This window comes from Symphodus melops (assembly GCF_947650265.1).
Source record: "Symphodus melops genome assembly, chromosome: 20".
NCBI lineage: Eukaryota > Metazoa > Chordata > Actinopteri > Labriformes > Labridae > Symphodus > Symphodus melops.
In genome coordinates, this window is record NC_136710.1 from 4807507 (window position 1) to 4825249 (window position 17743).

The following is a 17743-nucleotide window of genomic DNA, read 5'->3' on the forward strand; positions in this document are numbered from 1 at the left end:
CCCCCTCATTATCGTAACATTAATAAGCACATATTAATGCAATGTATTCATGTACTATGTAATACTTTGCCGCGATATAATTAGACTGCATTTATACTTTTCAAATAAATCATTTTGTTAACTTTGGAAAAATGTTGCTTCTGAGGAGTGTTTTATTTATTTATTTATTTTCATCGTTGTGTATCACTATGAAGTGATAAACATGTCAGAGTTGATATATTGGCATAAAACTAAGGTGGGTCGGAATATTGGACAAACTAGCTGATTTTATTGGTTTATTGGCAAGTCACAGTATGTGGTGATAGTCACATTTTTTTTTGTAAATTATTCTGCAGACCCCCCAAGCTATGGTCTGTGTACCCCTGGGGATACTGGGACCCCACTTTGAGAATCACTGAATTAAATATGGATAAAACATTTAATGAAAGTTTCACCTAAAAAAAAAAAAAAAAAAAAAAACAAGATAAAAGTTTCGATTTTTTTTTTAGAAAAAATGTTGATGTGCGAAGTATTGGTCGTATTTGAGATGCATATTTTTAAAAGTTAAATGTACCTATTTAAAAGCGCAAACGTTAATCCAAAAACATTATTTTATAATCAGAAACTCAACAGAGACTCGTCAACGTTACACTATTAAATGTACTGTCCCTTTAAAACGTAAACCACTCAACCTTCTCCACTTCCTCTTCGGTTTAATCAGACTTGACAAATCAACACACGATACAATGATCGCACGCTCCGCTTACTCCATAGATATGCGTTTACTCGAGCCCTAGTACATCCGCATTTGGCTACTTTTGCCTGGCTGTACATTTCGGTTGGCTGCTGTGTTGTTGTGTAGCTTATCAAAAACATCAAAATCATGCCCGGTGAGACAACCGTTAAAATAATGTCTTTACCGTAAATAAAGGTGCTCAAAGTAATATGTTTTTATTTGTAACGTGTGTTACTGACTGATGACGTAGCCCTCCGTGTGAGTAGTGTTTTATTGTAAACGGGCTCTGAGAAGTCTTGTTGTGCCGAGTCGAGGCCTGGTCGCAGACTCGTTAAGTCTCTAAAGAACCGTCCGGGATTTCATGTTGAAGTCATCACGGTTTTTAAATCTGAGTGTTTTCCAGTCGGAAGATGGACACTGATAAATTCAACTATGCTTACAGCTGTGACCTGGACATCAACGTTCAACTTAAGATGTAAGTTTTGTACTGAATGTTTCGCTCTTGGTCGAGCGGTGAAACTAATCTATCTTGTGACTCGACAGGATGCTCAGTGTGTGTGTGTGTGTGTGTGTGTGTGTGTGTGAGAGAGAGAGTGTGTGGGTTTTTGTGAGTTTAAGTCTACTAACTATTTTATAAGAGACTATTTATCTGGCCTTTAAAAAAAATCCAATAAAGAATAAAAAATGAATACTAAGGTTGTAAAGATCAATCGATCGATACTCTAAGTCAGTGGTTCTCAAAGTGGGGTCCCAGGACCCCAGGGGTCCGCGGACCAAAGCTTGGGGGTCCACGGAATAATTTTGTGACTTGCTCCAATAAAATCTGCTATTTTGTCCTGTACTCCCACCCACTTTAGTTATGTGCCAATAGATCAACTCTGACAGGATCTTGACAAGTTTGTCACTTCATAGTCACAACGATTACAATAAATTACTAAATAAAAATAATAAACAACTCAGGGGCAGCATTTTCTTTGAAGTTTCCAAAAGACATTTTTTAAAAAGTATGAATGTAGCCTGATTATATCGCGGCAAAGTATTCCATAGTGCATGAATATGTTGTATTAATATGTGATTACTAACCTTATGAATCCCATCATTAAAGGTGAGTGTTAGCAGTCTGCAGACGAGACAAAAACTGTGCACACATTGCAAGAAGACAAGGAAACTACACCACTTACATGATGCAGCATTTAATCGACACCACAATGACAAGCTCACTTGTTGAGAGAAAAACACCCATGAAAAGTCTCAACCACATCAACCAGCAGGTTAACGGTCCCTACAGGGATGTTTTCAGTCATCATTTGTCTACATTTTGTCAAATAAATTGTTGTGATTCACGAATCATTATATCCCTAACAAATGCATATCTTTTTGTAAAATGCACAATAGTACAACTTATGTCATTATCAATATGTCATTAACAGGTAGATTGGGACATAGAAGTCAGTCTGGTATTCTTATTGGATATGAATCTTGATGTGAACGCTCCGTTGTCCCTTCAGTAAATTGAGCTGTGAACTTATTTTTCTTTCTTTTCTGCAGCTTCTCATCTTTAGTCATACAGTCAGTCATGCTAAGTCGACTCTATAAACTTTAGTTTTTCTTTCATCGGGAACAAAAGATTGAACATTGAAGCACAAACTAAATGTTTTACTTCAAGTCTATCCTCTTACAGCAGGAACAACACAAAACAAACTCAAACCTTATTAGCAAAGTTTGCACATGTTGACTTTCAGTAAACAGCGATCTGTTGTTGTCTCTTCTTCCAGAGGCAGTTTAGAAGGAAAGCGGGAGCAGAAGAGCTACAAATCCCTGCTGGAGGACCCCATGCTGCGCTTCTCTGGTCTTTACCAGGAAAACTGCTCGGACCTCTACGTCACCTGTCAGGTGTTTGCTGAAGGAAAGCCTCTCGCTCTGCCTGTTCGCACCTCCTATAAAGCTTTCAGCACACGTTGGAAGTGAGTACAAAAGTATTTCAGAGGGTTTCGGATATGATAGTTGATGAATTGCTCAGATTTTGAACTCTTGAATAAAAAATGTTGGTGCAGCAAGTAAGTGACTAAAGAAGAAGGCGCTACGTGAGAGGAAGACATGGACTTGAGCTTTACTCAAAGAAATACCTTTAGATACATTAAATCTGTTCCTATCAGGGGTTCCTTAAAAAACATTTTGATGGCACAAAAATGCAACTTCCCTCATGAAATGCTGAATTTTCTTTCTTCAGAGATTAAAAAAGGGAACAAACTTGCAAAGCTTCAAGTGTAAGTGGTCTAAACCCTTGATTTCCTTACACACTGTCCTTTTCTCTCTCTGTCCTCACCTGATGTCTTTTTCAGCTGGAACGAGTGGCTGCGGCTGCCTGTCAAGTACCCAGACCTCCCTCAAAGTGCTCAGGTTGCTCTCACAGTGTGGGACATCTATGGACCTGGCAGAGCTGTCCCAGTCGGAGGAACCACTGTTACCCTTTTTGGCAAATATGGGTGGGTCTCATCTCCCACTTTACTTTAACTTATAAATATTCTGTGTTTATAAATGTCTCAGTAAAAATCTGATGTTTAAGTGTGTAAAACAACAAAAATAGACATAATTCTGAATCTGAAGCCACTTCTCCCCTTCTAGTATGTTCCGTCAAGGCATGCATGACCTGAAAGTTTGGCCAGGTGTGGAGGGGGATGGAGCAGAGCCCACCACCACACCAGGACGCACCAGCAGCAGTCTGACAGAGGACCAGATGGGAAGACTGGCCAAGGTACAAATGTGTTGAATATAAAGAGCGAGAGAAGGAATAATGTTGGTGTAGGATTGGGAGAGAACAAGGTGGGGCAAAACGGATATGGGGAAAAGATGGAGGTTTGAAAAGAAGCATTCTGTGCGTGTTGGAAAAGAGGAGAACCCCGCGTGTCTAAACCATCATCTGTTCCAGGGCCCTGACCTGGAGGTACTCAGTGATGTGAGTACAGGAGTTAGTTTTGGCAATGCAGAATGTTTGTGTGTGTGTGTGTGTACTGTATGTATACAAAGAAGGCCTTGGTCCAAATATATCTGCAAATTAATTTTCACTTGTCTTAATGCAACTCAATTAAGGTGAACCCCGAGGAGAACAATTCAGATTGTTGATTGTGTGAAGTTATGAATAATTCTTTCATCTTTAAAGGTCCTGTGAGGAGTTTTTAGCAGCTAATGAAACAAACTCACTTCATTTTGATGGATCCGTTATGACCTTCAAAAGCAAACAAGACCATCAGGAAAAATATTTACTGTTTCTTTGTAGTTATTAAATAAGCCTGTAATCTGTACTGCAGGGTAGGTGTCAGATGAAGCAATTAGAGGCAAACTATTGGAGAGCCTTTTTAAAATTCCCTGTTAAGTATTTTTGGAATAAATAAAGATGAGATTTTTTTCTGTCCTAAGGGCTCACTAAAACTGACACAACTTGAAAGAGCTTTAAAAAGTTCCTCACGGGAGCTTTAAAAAGTTCCTCACGGGAGCTTTAAAAAGTTCCTCACAGGAGCTTTGAATCACTGATTTCTGACTGGAACCCCCACGTGTAACTTTCTATTTCAAATACATTTGGATCCAGGTTTTGGTGTGAAATCTGTTCAGGTGTACGGCTGCGTTCTTGAAGGCATCACACACTTTCTTTTTCAAAGTTTTCTGCTGTTGCCATACATGAGTGTATTTTGTGTAAGTGTGTGCATGTTTTTTTCAGGTTTAATTTTGACACAGTTAATATTGGTCAACTTATTGCAGCTTTTTGGGGACATCTGGAAGTTCATGTCCTTTTTACTTTTTTTGAATTGGCTCCTTTCTTATTTGTCTAATTCATAAGAAACCATTTAATTTCTAACTTTGTTAGTAGTCCAGAGTGCAGTTGATTTATTCCCATGTCAAAGTTTCCTAAACTGCTACCAGTTCATTTGTTGTTTTTAAGAGTGAGCACTAATTCTGACCCGCTGAGTTGTGGGCTTCCTGTTCATGGCCAAATGTGTGCTTACATTCCTGACACACACTGATGATGAGCCGATTGGCTGGCGTGTGAGCGGAGATGCTGGATTGGCTGCAGACACTGGATTTGTGCATGATTGGTCAAGCTGTTTGCACCTCAACCACCCTGCTGTGACCGGTTCTGCTGCAACAGAACCTTAAACCTTTGTACATTTTTGTACTTTGGTAAGAACTTTTTATTCTCGTGTCCTGACCCCTCTTCTTCTTTTCCTTTCGCTCCCCAGCTGACAAAAGCCCATCGACAGGGCCACATGGTGAAGGTCGACTGGCTGGACCGTCTGACCTTCAGAGAGATTGAGATGATCAACGAGGTCAGATCGTTTTACTGGACTTTGATTCAAGTCAACAATTTTTGAGGGTTTTTTTTGTTTGTTTCCTGGAAATGGCAACTTTGTACAAGACAAAATGTCCAAACACGAGATGGTTGAAAATCCCGCAAAAAATGTGAAACATCATCTCAGGATTCTTTCTAATTACTTCGGTAAACCGTGACCCATCTCATCAGAACCATTTGTTCTTCCAATACGAGCCACAGCTTGTGACTTCAAGTTTGGCTCATATTTTTAAAAGCATATTTGGATATATATGAACCATAGAGTGTCATTTATTTATGTACAACACACAAATATGTTTTTAACATTTGTTAAACCAGAGCTATAGTCCACAGCATTACAGAGCTTTCTTATGTCATACCTTCTATTTGACTCGAAACATCAAAGCTTCTACTATTTTAATAGGACCTGAACAATAGGGATATTTTGGCGCTGATATTGGTGCAGGAAAAAAATCCCATACAGACATCGGCTGATATCTTTATTGATCCATGTTCGATATGTAGAGAGAGATTTAGATGTACACATTTATTGCGTCAATCCATCAAATGCAGTTATAAAACACGACAGATGGACAGTATGATCTAGACGTGATGGTCACTCAGCAGGACAGTAACTGCGCATTAATTGGTCAATATCGTCTGGGCGATTAATCACACAGGCTGTAATTTAAATATTGCAGTTGACCTTTTCGTGATTTCTTTAATATTTCATCGTATCTGTGCAGCCATGACTGAACGTGAAGCGTTACTACAGGGAGAGTGAGATCATCAAATGGCTCCTCACACTTTGTTTGTTTTCTGCTTAACTGTTGGCTGTGTAAATAATCAATAATCAGGTGAAGTTGTTGTTTGATCTGCTTACACTTTTGTTTTGACTGTTTTTTGTTCTGTGCCGTTTGTGTTCAAACGATCCGTTCTTGTGCGTTTCTGCAGAGCGAGAAACGCAGCTCTAACTTCATGTACCTCATGGTGGAGTTTCCCCGGGTCAAAACCAACGACAAAGAATACAGCATCGTCTACTACGAGAAGGTATTCACGCGTTTCTGAGCACATGACGCCGCGCGCTCTGGCATGTCAAGTCAATAAAAAGTCCTTAAACACAGCCAGCTGATTGGTTTATTTCACTCTGACAACAACCCAGGATGGAGATGAAGCTTCACCCGGCCTCACCAGCTGCGACATCGTCAAAGTCCCCGATCCACAGATGGGGATGGTGAGAGGAGGACACGCACACGTTTAAAGACACTAACAAAATGACTGTCGAACCATGTGGCTTTCCTGTACTTCTATAAATACGTTAACGATGTCTTCTTCCAGGAGAACCTGGTTGAGAGTAAGCATCACAAACTGGCTCGTAGCCTCCGCAGCGGACCCTCAGACCACGACCTGAAGCCCAATGCTGCCACGCGGGACCAGCTTAATGTGAGGAGTACACATTTATATCTTTATATGTTATAAAAAATCCAACAGTGATTGTATGTTCATCACACACAAAAAGAAGAGAGAAAATAACAAATAGAACTGACGTTAAGTTGCACAAGGACTCTTTTTGACCTGTGATCTCAAAAGTGTCCAGAAATCAAAGTTAAGGATCCAGAATCAAAGAGCACAGACTGTTCCTTTCCTCAGTACTATCAACAAACAGCAGGCTGAGTACCTCAAGGTCCAGCTGTGTGTGCAGTGGTGGGATGCAGTCTGTCAAAGTGCTGTCAACAGGAGCTTCATGTTCGAGTTCATAAGGACAGAAGAATAGCGCTGACTCGACCTGAGTGTCCTGATTGATTATTTAAAGTATTGTTGGAGGTTCAGAATTTACTTCCACACTGTCTGTTTTGTTGCGTCTTGGCACGTCTTCTCTTCAGTCCGTTTGAATTTCTACGCGTTTGTGTGCACCAACAGATCATCGTGAGCTACCCTCCAACCAAGCTGCTGAGCTCCGAGGAGCAGGACCTGGTGTGGAAGTTCAGATACTACCTCACCACACAGGAGAAGGTGGGTGTGTTTCAGAATGCTCTTTCTTCTCCAGGTTTTTATCTCCACACTTGTTTCGTGACTTCATCGTCTTCCTCTCCTCCCGGCAGGCTCTGACAAAGTTCCTCAAGTGTGTGAACTGGGATCTGCCGCAGGAGGCCAAGCAGGCTCTGGAGCTGCTGGGGAAGTGGAGGCCGATGGATGTGGAGGATTCACTGGAGCTGCTGTCCTCCCAGTTCACCAACCCCACGGTCAGACGCTACGCCGTCGCACGCCTGCAGCAGGCGGATGACGAGGTAAAAAGTCTATTCAATCACGAAAAAAGAAAAGATTTTAGATTATTAGAGTTGAGGAAAACGAGAAAAGATCCTTCACATTTTAGAATAATTACAAGAAAACTTCAGCTTTAAATCCAAACTACACAGAAAGAGAAAGTCCTGTTTAGTTGTGAATGTAATTCTCACGTCTGCCTCCTCCAGGACCTGCTCATGTATCTCCTCCAGCTGGTCCAGGCGCTCAAGTACGAGAACTTCAGCGACATTCAGGGAGGCCTGGAGCCCGGCAGCAGGAGAGACAGCCAGGGGCTTTCAGATGACTCGGCACTGGACAGGTCAGTGTTTGGACTTTCTGACAGCGACTGTGGCTCATAAATATGTCGACACTGCTGGCAGCTTTGACTCAGGCTCTCTGCTGGTCCGTTGAAGAATTGTTCCTGTTGTTTTTTACTGCTTGGATCTAAATTAAGTATGATTTTTATTTTATTTTTTTTGCCTGTGGGAGAATTTGATTATTTTTCTTTGTCGCAGGCCGTTATGAAACTCTTAGGGGGTTTGAGTTTTATTGGCATCGACGTGTACAGCTCCAGCCACAATCTGGAAACAGAGCACTGACTAAACCACAAACTCTATGATTAACACACTCTGTCATTGGCTTCAGTATAGGTTCATCTCTTGAGTCACTTTCTCTTAAAGATAAACAGTTTTTATTCCTCTGTGTAGTTCTCAGGTTCTGTCTGGTACAACCGGACCTTCAAACGCCACACAGAAAGGTAAAGAGGCCGCCGACAGCGAGAATCTGGAGGTGAGAAATGTAAAATCACGTTAGCCAAGCCGATAGATTCTGTCGTTTTCCTGCTCTGATGCATTCTTGTCTCTCTTCGTAGCAGGACTTGTGCACTTTTCTCATCTCCCGAGCTTGCAAGAACTCCACACTTGCCAACTATTTGTATTGGTGAGTAGAAGTCAAACTACTACTGACAGGAAAACCTTTTTTTCTTTCTGTTTGTTTACCTGTAAATGAAACCTGTGCGTGCTCTGCAGGTATGTGATTGTGGAGTGTGAGGATCAGGATACCCAGCTGAGAGACCCAAAGACCCACGAGATGTACCTGAACGTCATGAGGAGGTTCAGCCAGGCTTTACTCAAGGTCAGCATGAAACATGTCTCTATAGTCTCTGATCTGTTTAGTTTGATCTCATTGTGTTTATAACTTGTCTAGTCTCGTTGTATTTCTTCACTTTAAGTTCCTGCAGATGAACTGAACACTTCCTCTTCTCTGCAGGGCGATAAGAGTGTGCGGGTGATGCGGTCGCTGTTAGCCGCCCAGCAGACGTTTGTAGACCGACTGGTGCAGCTGATGAAAGCTGTGCAGAGGGAGAGCGGCAATCGGAAGAAAAAGGTGACGACGGAAGACCTTCATGTGCAGTATATACTTAAATCGTAACATGTGTTGAAAACATTTCCAAACCCCTCCCTCGTGCGTGTGCAGACGGAGCGGCTGCAGTCTCTGCTCGCTGATAACGAGAAGGTAAATCTCTCGGAGATCGAGCCGATCCCTCTCCCTCTGGAGCCTCAGATACGGATCAGAGGCATCGTCCCGGAGACGGCCACTCTCTTCAAGGTACAAAAAAGAAAAAGAAAAAAGAATCCCCTTCACGCGTTCTCTGCTCGTGAAGGATCCTTAAATACTGTACAGACACGAGCACAGTATGAAAAGCACTTCTCTTGTTTAGTAATTAATCGTTTGACACGTTGTTCAGAAGCATCTCTCCCCCGCGTGTTCTCATTTCAGAGCGCTCTGATGCCAGCCAAACTCATCTTCAAAGCTGAGGATGGAGCCATGTACCCGGTGATCTTCAAACACGGAGATGACCTGAGACAGGATCAGCTCATCCTGCAGATCATCTCGCTCATGGACAAAGTAAGAATCAGTTCGCGAGTCTACGTTTCCCAAATATTCGCTTGTGATGGTACTTTTTCTTTTCATTTAACTACCAAGCTAAGCATCAGGGTTTCTGTTTAGTCTCCAAAAGTATTTCATAAGAGTTCATATTAATGTTTGTCATCATGCAACAACAGTACTGTGACCTTCGTTTCTCTGGCTTTTTGAAATTGAGGAATATTTCTTGAAGAGAAGCGTCACAGAATATTCAGCTCTTTTCATAACTGTCGACAAAAGTTGGTTCCATTTGCTAATGTTGTTCATGTCTTCGTCTGTTTTTTCAATAATCTAGCTGTTAAGGAAAGAGAATCTGGACCTGAAATTGACGCCTTACAAAGTATTAGCCACCAGCACCAAGCACGGTAAGAAGAAGAAACTCATCACTATTGTGAAACTCTGTAGTAACATAAATGCTCTCAAACTGGCTTAACTCGCAATTCCCATTAAAATATAAAATGGCTCTGGGAAGTTTTTATTACAGAACATCAGCAACACATTTTGTTAAAGTTCAGAAGGGGGAAAAAAGTTGATGAAAAGTGCTGAACTACTTGATTTCCTTTGATGTTGCATCATCCATTCTGTCACAGGTTTTATGCAGTTTGTTCAGTCTGTTCCTGTTGCTGAAGTTCTTGCTACTGAAGGCAACATCCAGGTGAGCTTTGCCTTCAAAGAATGTCAGCACTGCCGACATGTAAACGACGAGAACCGCCTTTAAATCACATGATTTGTCCCGACAGAGCTTCTTCAGGAAGCATGCACCGAGTGAAAAAGGACCGTATGGCATCAGCTCGGAGGTGATGGACACCTACGTCAAGAGCTGCGGTGAGTTATTTGAAAGACAGAGTTGATATGGTGTTTGTTTGAATCTTGTTGCTTAAACAGTGTTTTCTCCCTCGCCGTGTCCCTGCAGCCGGTTACTGTGTCATCACATACATCCTTGGGGTAGGAGATCGACACTTAGACAATTTGTTACTGACAAAGACCGGTGAGACAAACACGTCGTCCTGTAAACATGATTATCAACGTTCCAGTTTGTGAAACGGTTTTAAAACTTGATCTCCGTCTCTTCCAGGAAAGCTCTTCCACATCGACTTCGGCTACATCCTGGGTCGAGACCCCAAACCGCTGCCTCCACCGATGAAGCTGAGCAAAGAGATGGTAGAGGGGATGGGAGGCATGCAGAGCGAACAGTACCAGGAGTTTAGGAAGCAGTGCTACACCGCCTTCCTCCACTTAAGGAGGTAAAATGTGCAACACTCACAGATACAGAGAAGAAGAAAATAACTCACTTTTTCTTCTAACAAAATTCACATGTAAAACAGTAAAAACAAGAATTATGTTTGTATCAGCCTTATTTATATAGTATAATAATGTGCTTGCAGAAACTTGGCTGTCCCTTTTGTTAAAGTAGCAGGAGCTTATACTAAAAAGCCAGAATAAAACATCTGAAATCTCCAGCAAAAGAAAAAAACTTTTTTAGAAGCATTTAATTGGAATATATTTGTGAGTAAGATGCAAAAAGATTAAAGGAATAACAACTAAAGGTACAATAAACTTCTCCCCTTCATATTTTCAGATACTCCAACCTCATCCTGAATCTGTTCTCTCTCATGGTGGATGCCAACATTCCTGACATCGCTCTGGAGCCTGACAAGACAGTGAAGAAGGTAAGTGATATATGACACCCGACTGCTCCTGTATCTCTGTCTGTATGATCATGTCCGATTTGTTTGTCTTCAGGTGCAGGATAAGTTCAGACTGGACCTGTCGGACGAGGAGGCAGTCCATTACATGCAAAGTCTGATTGATGAGAGTGTTGGCGCTCTGTTTGCTGCTGTGGTTGAGCAGATACACAAGTTTGCTCAGGTATGTCGCTCTAATGCACCGCTTACTTCATTTCTCCTGCAGCACAAACATAATACTGGTGAGGCTAAATGATTCAGCCACTTTACTACGGAAAACATGAAATCGCTCCGTCCTATTTATCTTACTTATGTCAAACTATTAGGATAAAATGGGATCTTTTTAAATGTTAAATGTGATGCAGTATTTAAAGGTTTTTCCAACAATACCAAACAAAGTATTGTATGTTTATTAGTAAAATAATTTAGATGTTCACACCTGTGTGATGGATTATCTGCAAATAGAAGGTTTTGTTTTCAACAGTTAATTAACTGCAGCAATAAATGCAGCTGACCTCAGTGAAGTTAAACTTTGTTAACATCACTGGAGTAATCATGCTCTAAAAACAAATTCTTACTATTTTGTTCCTGTGTATTGTTTAATTTAAGTTTCTGCAAATCTTTGTGGTTTAATTCTTTCTCCATTCAGTATTGGCGCAGATGAGCAAAGAGTGCGGAGACGAGCCTGAACTGGATGGATGTTCTGCAGTAGTAACGTGATCGTACAGCTCCAACCCGACTGATGGCATGAGCGTATGTGAGAAGAAGGAAGAAACTCAATGACACTGTTAAAGAGGCCAAGAATGCACTGCCAACTTTTACTGCAAGATGGCTGAACAGGGACACGGATGTCTTTGTGTGCTTATGTATATATAATGTATATTAATTATTGAATGAATGAATGAAATGTATGGCCAAATAAAAGACTGTTGATACAAATGAACACGTCAGCCCTTTGTGGTTTATATTTACACATGTATCGCTATGGCAATGTGTATTTTTCATCATTTTAGCCCAAAAAAGTGCAGCTATGCAGCATTTATCGTGCGTAACGTGTTTCTTAATTGAGCATTGCTGACCATCTGTGGAGGGTCATACCGTAAACGCTGGGGGTGGAAACAAGTTGAACCCCCAGAGATTCAGTGAGTCACAGAGAGTGACTATGCATTTTCTGCCAGGCACAGCAAGACATGACGGAAAAATCAGTCCATCTGACTCGAGCAATACATTTAAAAGGGTAGCCTACATTTTCTAACCTAGCAAGGTGAGAAAAGCTAACTGCACTGAAATGAGATGGCTTTCATTTCACTGATTACCAAAACAATGTGAGAGAATCTTGTTAAAACTTTATGATCAACTTTAAAGGAATGCAGATTTGCAATTTGCTAGGTTTTAAAGCTTATAAATGAACAAGCACCAGTCTTTATTCCCAATTGAAGAAAAAATTAGCACGTTTTTCAAGGTTACATGACCCAACAAATGGCAGCAAACTCTTAACAGTGAAGACACTATAGTGATGCAGATCCACTGAGTTAGCTGCATTAGCATTCGTTAAGCTGATTTTGTCCTCTCCAAATCGAGACTTCTTAGTTAAATGAAAAACGAATAATCGAACATTTTATTTTATTCACATGTAAGTAGTTTCTTGTGAGAGAAAAAAAGGGGGCAAAATATCCAAAAAACAGGGTTTTTTAAAGTAAATGCTAGCTGCCTGCTGCTGTTATCAAAGCTAGTTTTATGTGGTCATTAGCTCTTTAGCTACCTTTTTATGGATGGTATTGTTCTGGGTTAGTTATTCTGTTTTGTATCAAGTTATTGTTAGTGTATTTTATTTTTAGCTAAACATCTCTATGGCTCAATTATTTAAAAAAAAACAAAAAAAAGAAGAACAATGCAAGTTTGTCAAGCTAGTTTCTACTCTGCCTTTTGGTAGGGCTACATGATTTCATAACCTCGATTCTGTAAGGAGTTTTGTGGTCATGATTTGAAGTCAGTGTTTAATCACCACATTTCTATGATTGATATTAAAGAGGATTGATGAAACAAATCCAAACAGTTGATAATTTTACCTATTAAAGTAACCTATTAAAACAAAGGCAACAGCAGAAATCAGTTTAATAGATAAAAACTGTATTGCACTGCCTAAAATAGCACACGACCAGAGAATATCTGTTATAGAAAAAGTTCTGCAAATAGCAGAAAACCAAACAAAAACGGTCAAACATGCACCACATCTGACTGTTGTGTGGACAGGTGCAAGTTCACAAAAGCCAGATTCTCAGTTAATACATAAATCATCTCCAAACAACAAAACAAACACTGTGTACTAAAAAAAAAAAAAAAAGCCTTTTTATAGAGCTTTGGATAAGCCCCCTGATCTCTGTGGACTCTGGAAAAGGTAGAAGGGGAAACAAACAATGCTGGACGGCCAAATCCCCAAGGCGCCCCCCAATGTTGCGGAAAGAATGCAACACCAGCAGAACAGAGGGCAGGATGAGGAGATGTCAAAAATGTTCCTTGTTTTTACGCAGGAGGCAAAATGAGGCGGTGAAGTGTCAGCAGAGGGGTAACTTTGAGTCAGAACAATACAGAGCATTGAATGGTAGAAAAAGCTATTCCGTTATCACTTTTTGGGGGGTAAAACCAGCATGAAGATGGGCTGCATGCGTGGCTTCTGCTTGTTTATAAAGCTCATGGTTTTGGATGTCACTGTTGAGAGTCACTGGACCTCAGCTTAGAAGAGGCACGGGGGGCAGAATCGCTACCACATTTAGATTTTTCTGTGAATCATTGGTGCAAATAAACAGCTTATTTTGGACTTGTCAGATAAACTATTGCTGCTTCATTTGCGATGTTTATTCTCCATCGATTATCTGATCCTTTTCATGCAGCTGTCTGACTCATGTTGGACAAGCAGTCATCACCAGAGGAATGTGCTGATATGTTTTAAAATTGGGAGCCACATGTCCATCAATTCCTGATTTTGAGTAATGATTTTTTTTTTGCTGGTTTGCTGATCTTTCATCTGGCAACTGATGTACCAATTAAGTATGAAATCAGCTACTTTTCATAGCAGGAAGGCATCCATCACCTTTCATCAAAAACTTTTAAGCAAAGTAAGCAGTTACTTTCCCTGGACTTAAAGTCACCTTACAACATTCTGGCTCCATTTATCTTTCTTATTCTCCTCAACTGTCTTTGGTCAGGTCACAGTGGCAGCATGCTGAGTAAGGTATTTTAGACGTTTTCTTTCCTTACTCGAAGGACCTCTGTTGAGATATGGGTCTTGGTCTCCCCAAAGCTGGACGAGGTTGGTTTTGCCTGGATTACCTCAGGGACTCATTCCAAGCTCCATCTGGATGTCAATTAGATGCGATGCCCATTTTTACGCCAATCAGAATCGACATCACAACAGTAGTGGAGGTGAAGTTAATCCTCAGTTTATGTCATGCTCTGTTTGTCTCCTTGTCTCTTTGAGTCTATCCATTTCCCTTCTTCTGTCCCTACTTCTATCCAACTTTCTTGGCCGAGTCAGTCATGGCAGATGGCTGTCCATTAATTGATGGAGGTTTCTGCCTATTTGTTGCGATTCATTGCTACATAGATAAAAATTGATTGACCAACTGAATAAAGATACCGTATCGCACATACCAATATTTGGCCTTTCTCTTGTTTCATGTCTTTATGGAGTGATCTATAACAGAGTTGAGCCAAACTCGCCCTTCTATAGAATCTCCCACCTCTCTCAAAACAAGGTCAGATTTTCTCCAGACTTTTTGAGAAGTTCACTGTACATCACAGTGATGTGGGGAATCCTGGACACAGACGCCAACCTTCGAGAGCAGCCCATGTGGTAAGATGGGTCGAAGTCTTGAGGCATCATTCTCCTAGTGTTTCAAATGTCTCCTCAGAGGATTGAGACACAGGAGGTATGCTGATACCAGAGTCCAGACGTTGGTCCAGTTCCATCCCGCCGCTGTCACAGTACGCTGCACTGGGGCTCAAGGCAGGATGTCTGTGATCACAGGAGTTTTTCAGGGTTGAGGTCTGTTCTTGGTTTAATTGTAGGCTAGAATAGGAATCAATGGAGATGTCATCCTCTACAAAACCAAGGTGGATATCACAAGGGTCGACAGGGTCCAGGGATATAGGGACCAATGAAACTGGATCGTGAGCTGACGCCTAAAAGAAAAAAATAGTGGTTCATTTTTCTGTAAAGGAGGAAATATCTGTACATACATTTTTTTTAGGAAGATTGATACCTGATTCTGAGTCTTGGGTTGATTTTCAGTGGGTGGTTCATCTTCATTGGGTCTTCTTACAAATAAAGTCAGTAGTGGCACAAGGAGCAAAGAAGTTAGCCCAATTCCCACACACAGCACAGGCAGCAGCCCTGAAAAGAGAGAACACAGACAGGTTGAAAAGAATCACTGCTCGGGCAAGCATACAACACAATGCTGCATTACTTAACACCCCAGGGTAAACAAGACAAAGCTGCCGAATTTCTGAGCCACTTACAGGAGATGCACTTCTGCCCTTTGGAATCATTGAAAGAGAAGGATTAGTCTTTTAGCTTTTCAAGCTATTAAAGGAAACATTCAAATTCCTAAAAGTTTCTTCACATTAAGTAAGCCACTCTACTGGAAAATGACCTTTTAACCATTCTTAACTTTTAACAGAAAATGTGTTTTTTTTTAAGTAAAGGTTTTTTCTCTCTTGAATGTTTGCTGAGGTAAAGTGAGTGTAAATGCCACCAATATTATCTATAGAAACTTAAAATTCCTTGTACCTGCTTTGGAAAGCGTCACAACACACTGAGGCGTAGACTTTGGCGAAGCAGCCATGGAGAACGTCGGGAAAGAGAAGTTGGCAACAGCACAGTAGTTCTGACCTGGAGCCAGATCGGAAAACTCTACATAGGACATTGCTTCCTGGGTCCAAACCGTACGGCTCTGCAAGTACACAAAATAAAAAGCAATGAAACAAATAATAGTTTTAGGTTGAAGGCTGCATTTGTGTGCAAAACCTAAGATTTAAAGAAAAAACTTCCAGATCTGGGGTTTTGCACATTTTGGAGTCAGGTGTCTGCATTTTTGATCTGGAAGAACATTTACACCTCCACATAAGCCAATGTTACAACTCTGGACCTTTTTTTACTTGTTAGCTGCGTTCTAGCCTGCAATTTACAACCAAAATGTATATGAGACCTGGTACTGGGACTGATTGAGGTTGTTGTACACGGTCACTGTGGTCCAGGGGTCAATCAGCTGAGTGATGGGACAGCATCGCTCCACAGAGCACCTCCTGTTGGCGGCACAGGGGAACTGCACCTTCACCAACAGCTGCTCGTCTTTCAAGGAGACTGAGACAGAAGGAGGGCTGTAGTCTTTGGGGAGAGGAGAGAGGAGCTGTTAATTATATCAAAGCTCAACATTAACCACATGATGACTTTTAAACATCAAACACATTATTAGTCAGAGAGTGTCAGAACTATGTGATCAAACAAGCTGTGAACAAAGAGCAGGTTTTAATCCCAATTGAGCCTTTCCAACTCTAATCTCTCTCTGTACAGTTTTTTAAGATGAAAATGCAACTGACTGAAGTCACTGTAGTCAAACTTGAGTGGTTCAATCCAGACAGTGGAGCTTGGGTTGAGGTGAACGCCAAGCCGGATCATGTTGTACAGCTCAAAGTTTGAGAAGGCCTGAGAGACGTCACAGCTGTGAGATGAAACCCAAACGCACCATGATACATCCTGCCAGGGGTCCCTGCAAAGAAAGGATACCGAAGAGTGCTAGTACACATTATATGTCAACATGTGCATGTGAGGCAAAGCAATTTAAAGTCTTTAGTTAGAGAAAGGCTATGAGTAAAGTATTTTCTTCCTATTTGAATGTTATTTAGTGTGCTTAAAAAAGTTTACTTGCGTGAAAAATGTAGAAGAATGAAAATATATTACAAATACCTACAATATAAATACTTGTTATGCAGGATTTCTAATTTCAATATGACGTACAACAGAGTAAAATTTATTTATGCTTTCTCCACTGCTTGTTGCACATGGCAAAAAGTGTCTTGTGCTAGCAGGATTAAAAAAAGACAAGGATCTTATAAAATGTAAAGACTCTTGAAATCTTTAGTGCTGTATTTGAGTTTCTTAATTTGCATTAATGTAGACAAGCTAAGCATTTAATAAGATAAAAAGTGCTACAATACAATTGTAATCATTTAAGTGAGGAAATAAGAGATTTTATATTCAGAAAATGTTGCATAGCTTTGCGTTTGTAGATTGTTGTATTTGTGAAGTAAGAACAATTTGTGTTAACTTCCAGAAATGTCTCTATTATCCACAAACACACACACACACATAAGCAGAGGTACTTACCCCTGCGTCTTTGTCTGCACGGTATAGGTGGTATTAGGACTGGCATGAGGACAATCCCACCGCAGGAGGCAGCCTAAATCCAGTGATTCCACTGAAGTGTAACAGACTAACCCAGACGACCCTGGAAAGTTCGCACGAAACGAAACACAGAAATAGCACAATCATTGATGCCTTAAGTCTTGATGTCACAACATTGTTAACCTGTGCAAGAGGACCGAGTGGCTGTAACACAATAAACGGCAATGAGAAATCTTTACTGGATAGCAAATTCAGTACTCACCTTTCAAGAGCAAGGCAACCGTGACATAAAATCCCCCGCATGTTCTCAACCAATCCGTGGTTACCCTGCGAGTCTTCATGCCGACTTTGTGACCTCTTGAACGCATAAGCGAGACTGTGATGGTCTTAACTACAGCCTGTACAAG

The 17743-nt window shown here is 40.9% G+C and overlaps 2 protein-coding genes across 4 annotated transcripts; one reads left to right on the forward strand and one right to left on the reverse strand.

Annotated features, from left to right (window-relative positions):
• The first annotated feature begins 720 nt into the window (after window positions 1-720).
• On the forward strand, window positions 721-11876 carry pik3c3 (phosphatidylinositol 3-kinase, catalytic subunit type 3). Of its 3 annotated transcripts, XM_079370915.1 has the most exons (26): window positions 721-869; window positions 1158-1190; window positions 2491-2679; window positions 3058-3201; window positions 3341-3470; window positions 4951-5037; window positions 5994-6089; window positions 6202-6273; window positions 6378-6482; window positions 6960-7052; window positions 7142-7327; window positions 7511-7641; window positions 8030-8111; window positions 8194-8261; window positions 8351-8456; window positions 8592-8708; window positions 8799-8930; window positions 9102-9230; window positions 9544-9613; window positions 9839-9903; window positions 9989-10073; window positions 10162-10236; window positions 10324-10492; window positions 10828-10918; window positions 10992-11117; window positions 11583-11876. In XM_079370915.1, the coding sequence occupies exons 3-26, from the start codon at window positions 2549-2551 to the stop codon at window positions 11595-11597; spliced, it is 2505 nt and encodes an 834-aa protein (XP_079227041.1). In that variant the 5' UTR covers window positions 721-869; window positions 1158-1190; window positions 2491-2548; the 3' UTR covers window positions 11598-11876. The 3 variants fall into 3 exon arrangements, with proteins under 3 accessions (XP_079227041.1, XP_079227039.1, XP_079227040.1); XM_079370913.1 differs by having other exon boundaries at window positions 721-1190; XM_079370914.1 differs by having other exon boundaries at window positions 721-1190; window positions 8197-8261.
• A 2368-nt stretch (window positions 11877-14244) lies between these two features.
• Window positions 14245-17677, reverse strand: LOC306841887 (uncharacterized protein; the record flags this gene model as incomplete). Its single annotated transcript, XM_079371909.1, has 7 exons — window positions 14245-15115; window positions 15196-15326; window positions 15723-15885; window positions 16141-16319; window positions 16532-16701; window positions 17319-17439; window positions 17599-17677. 7 exons carry the CDS (start codon window positions 17675-17677, stop codon window positions 14813-14815), a joined length of 1146 nt encoding a protein of 381 aa, XP_079228035.1. The 3' UTR covers window positions 14245-14812.
• Window positions 17678-17743: the final 66 nt, after the last annotated feature.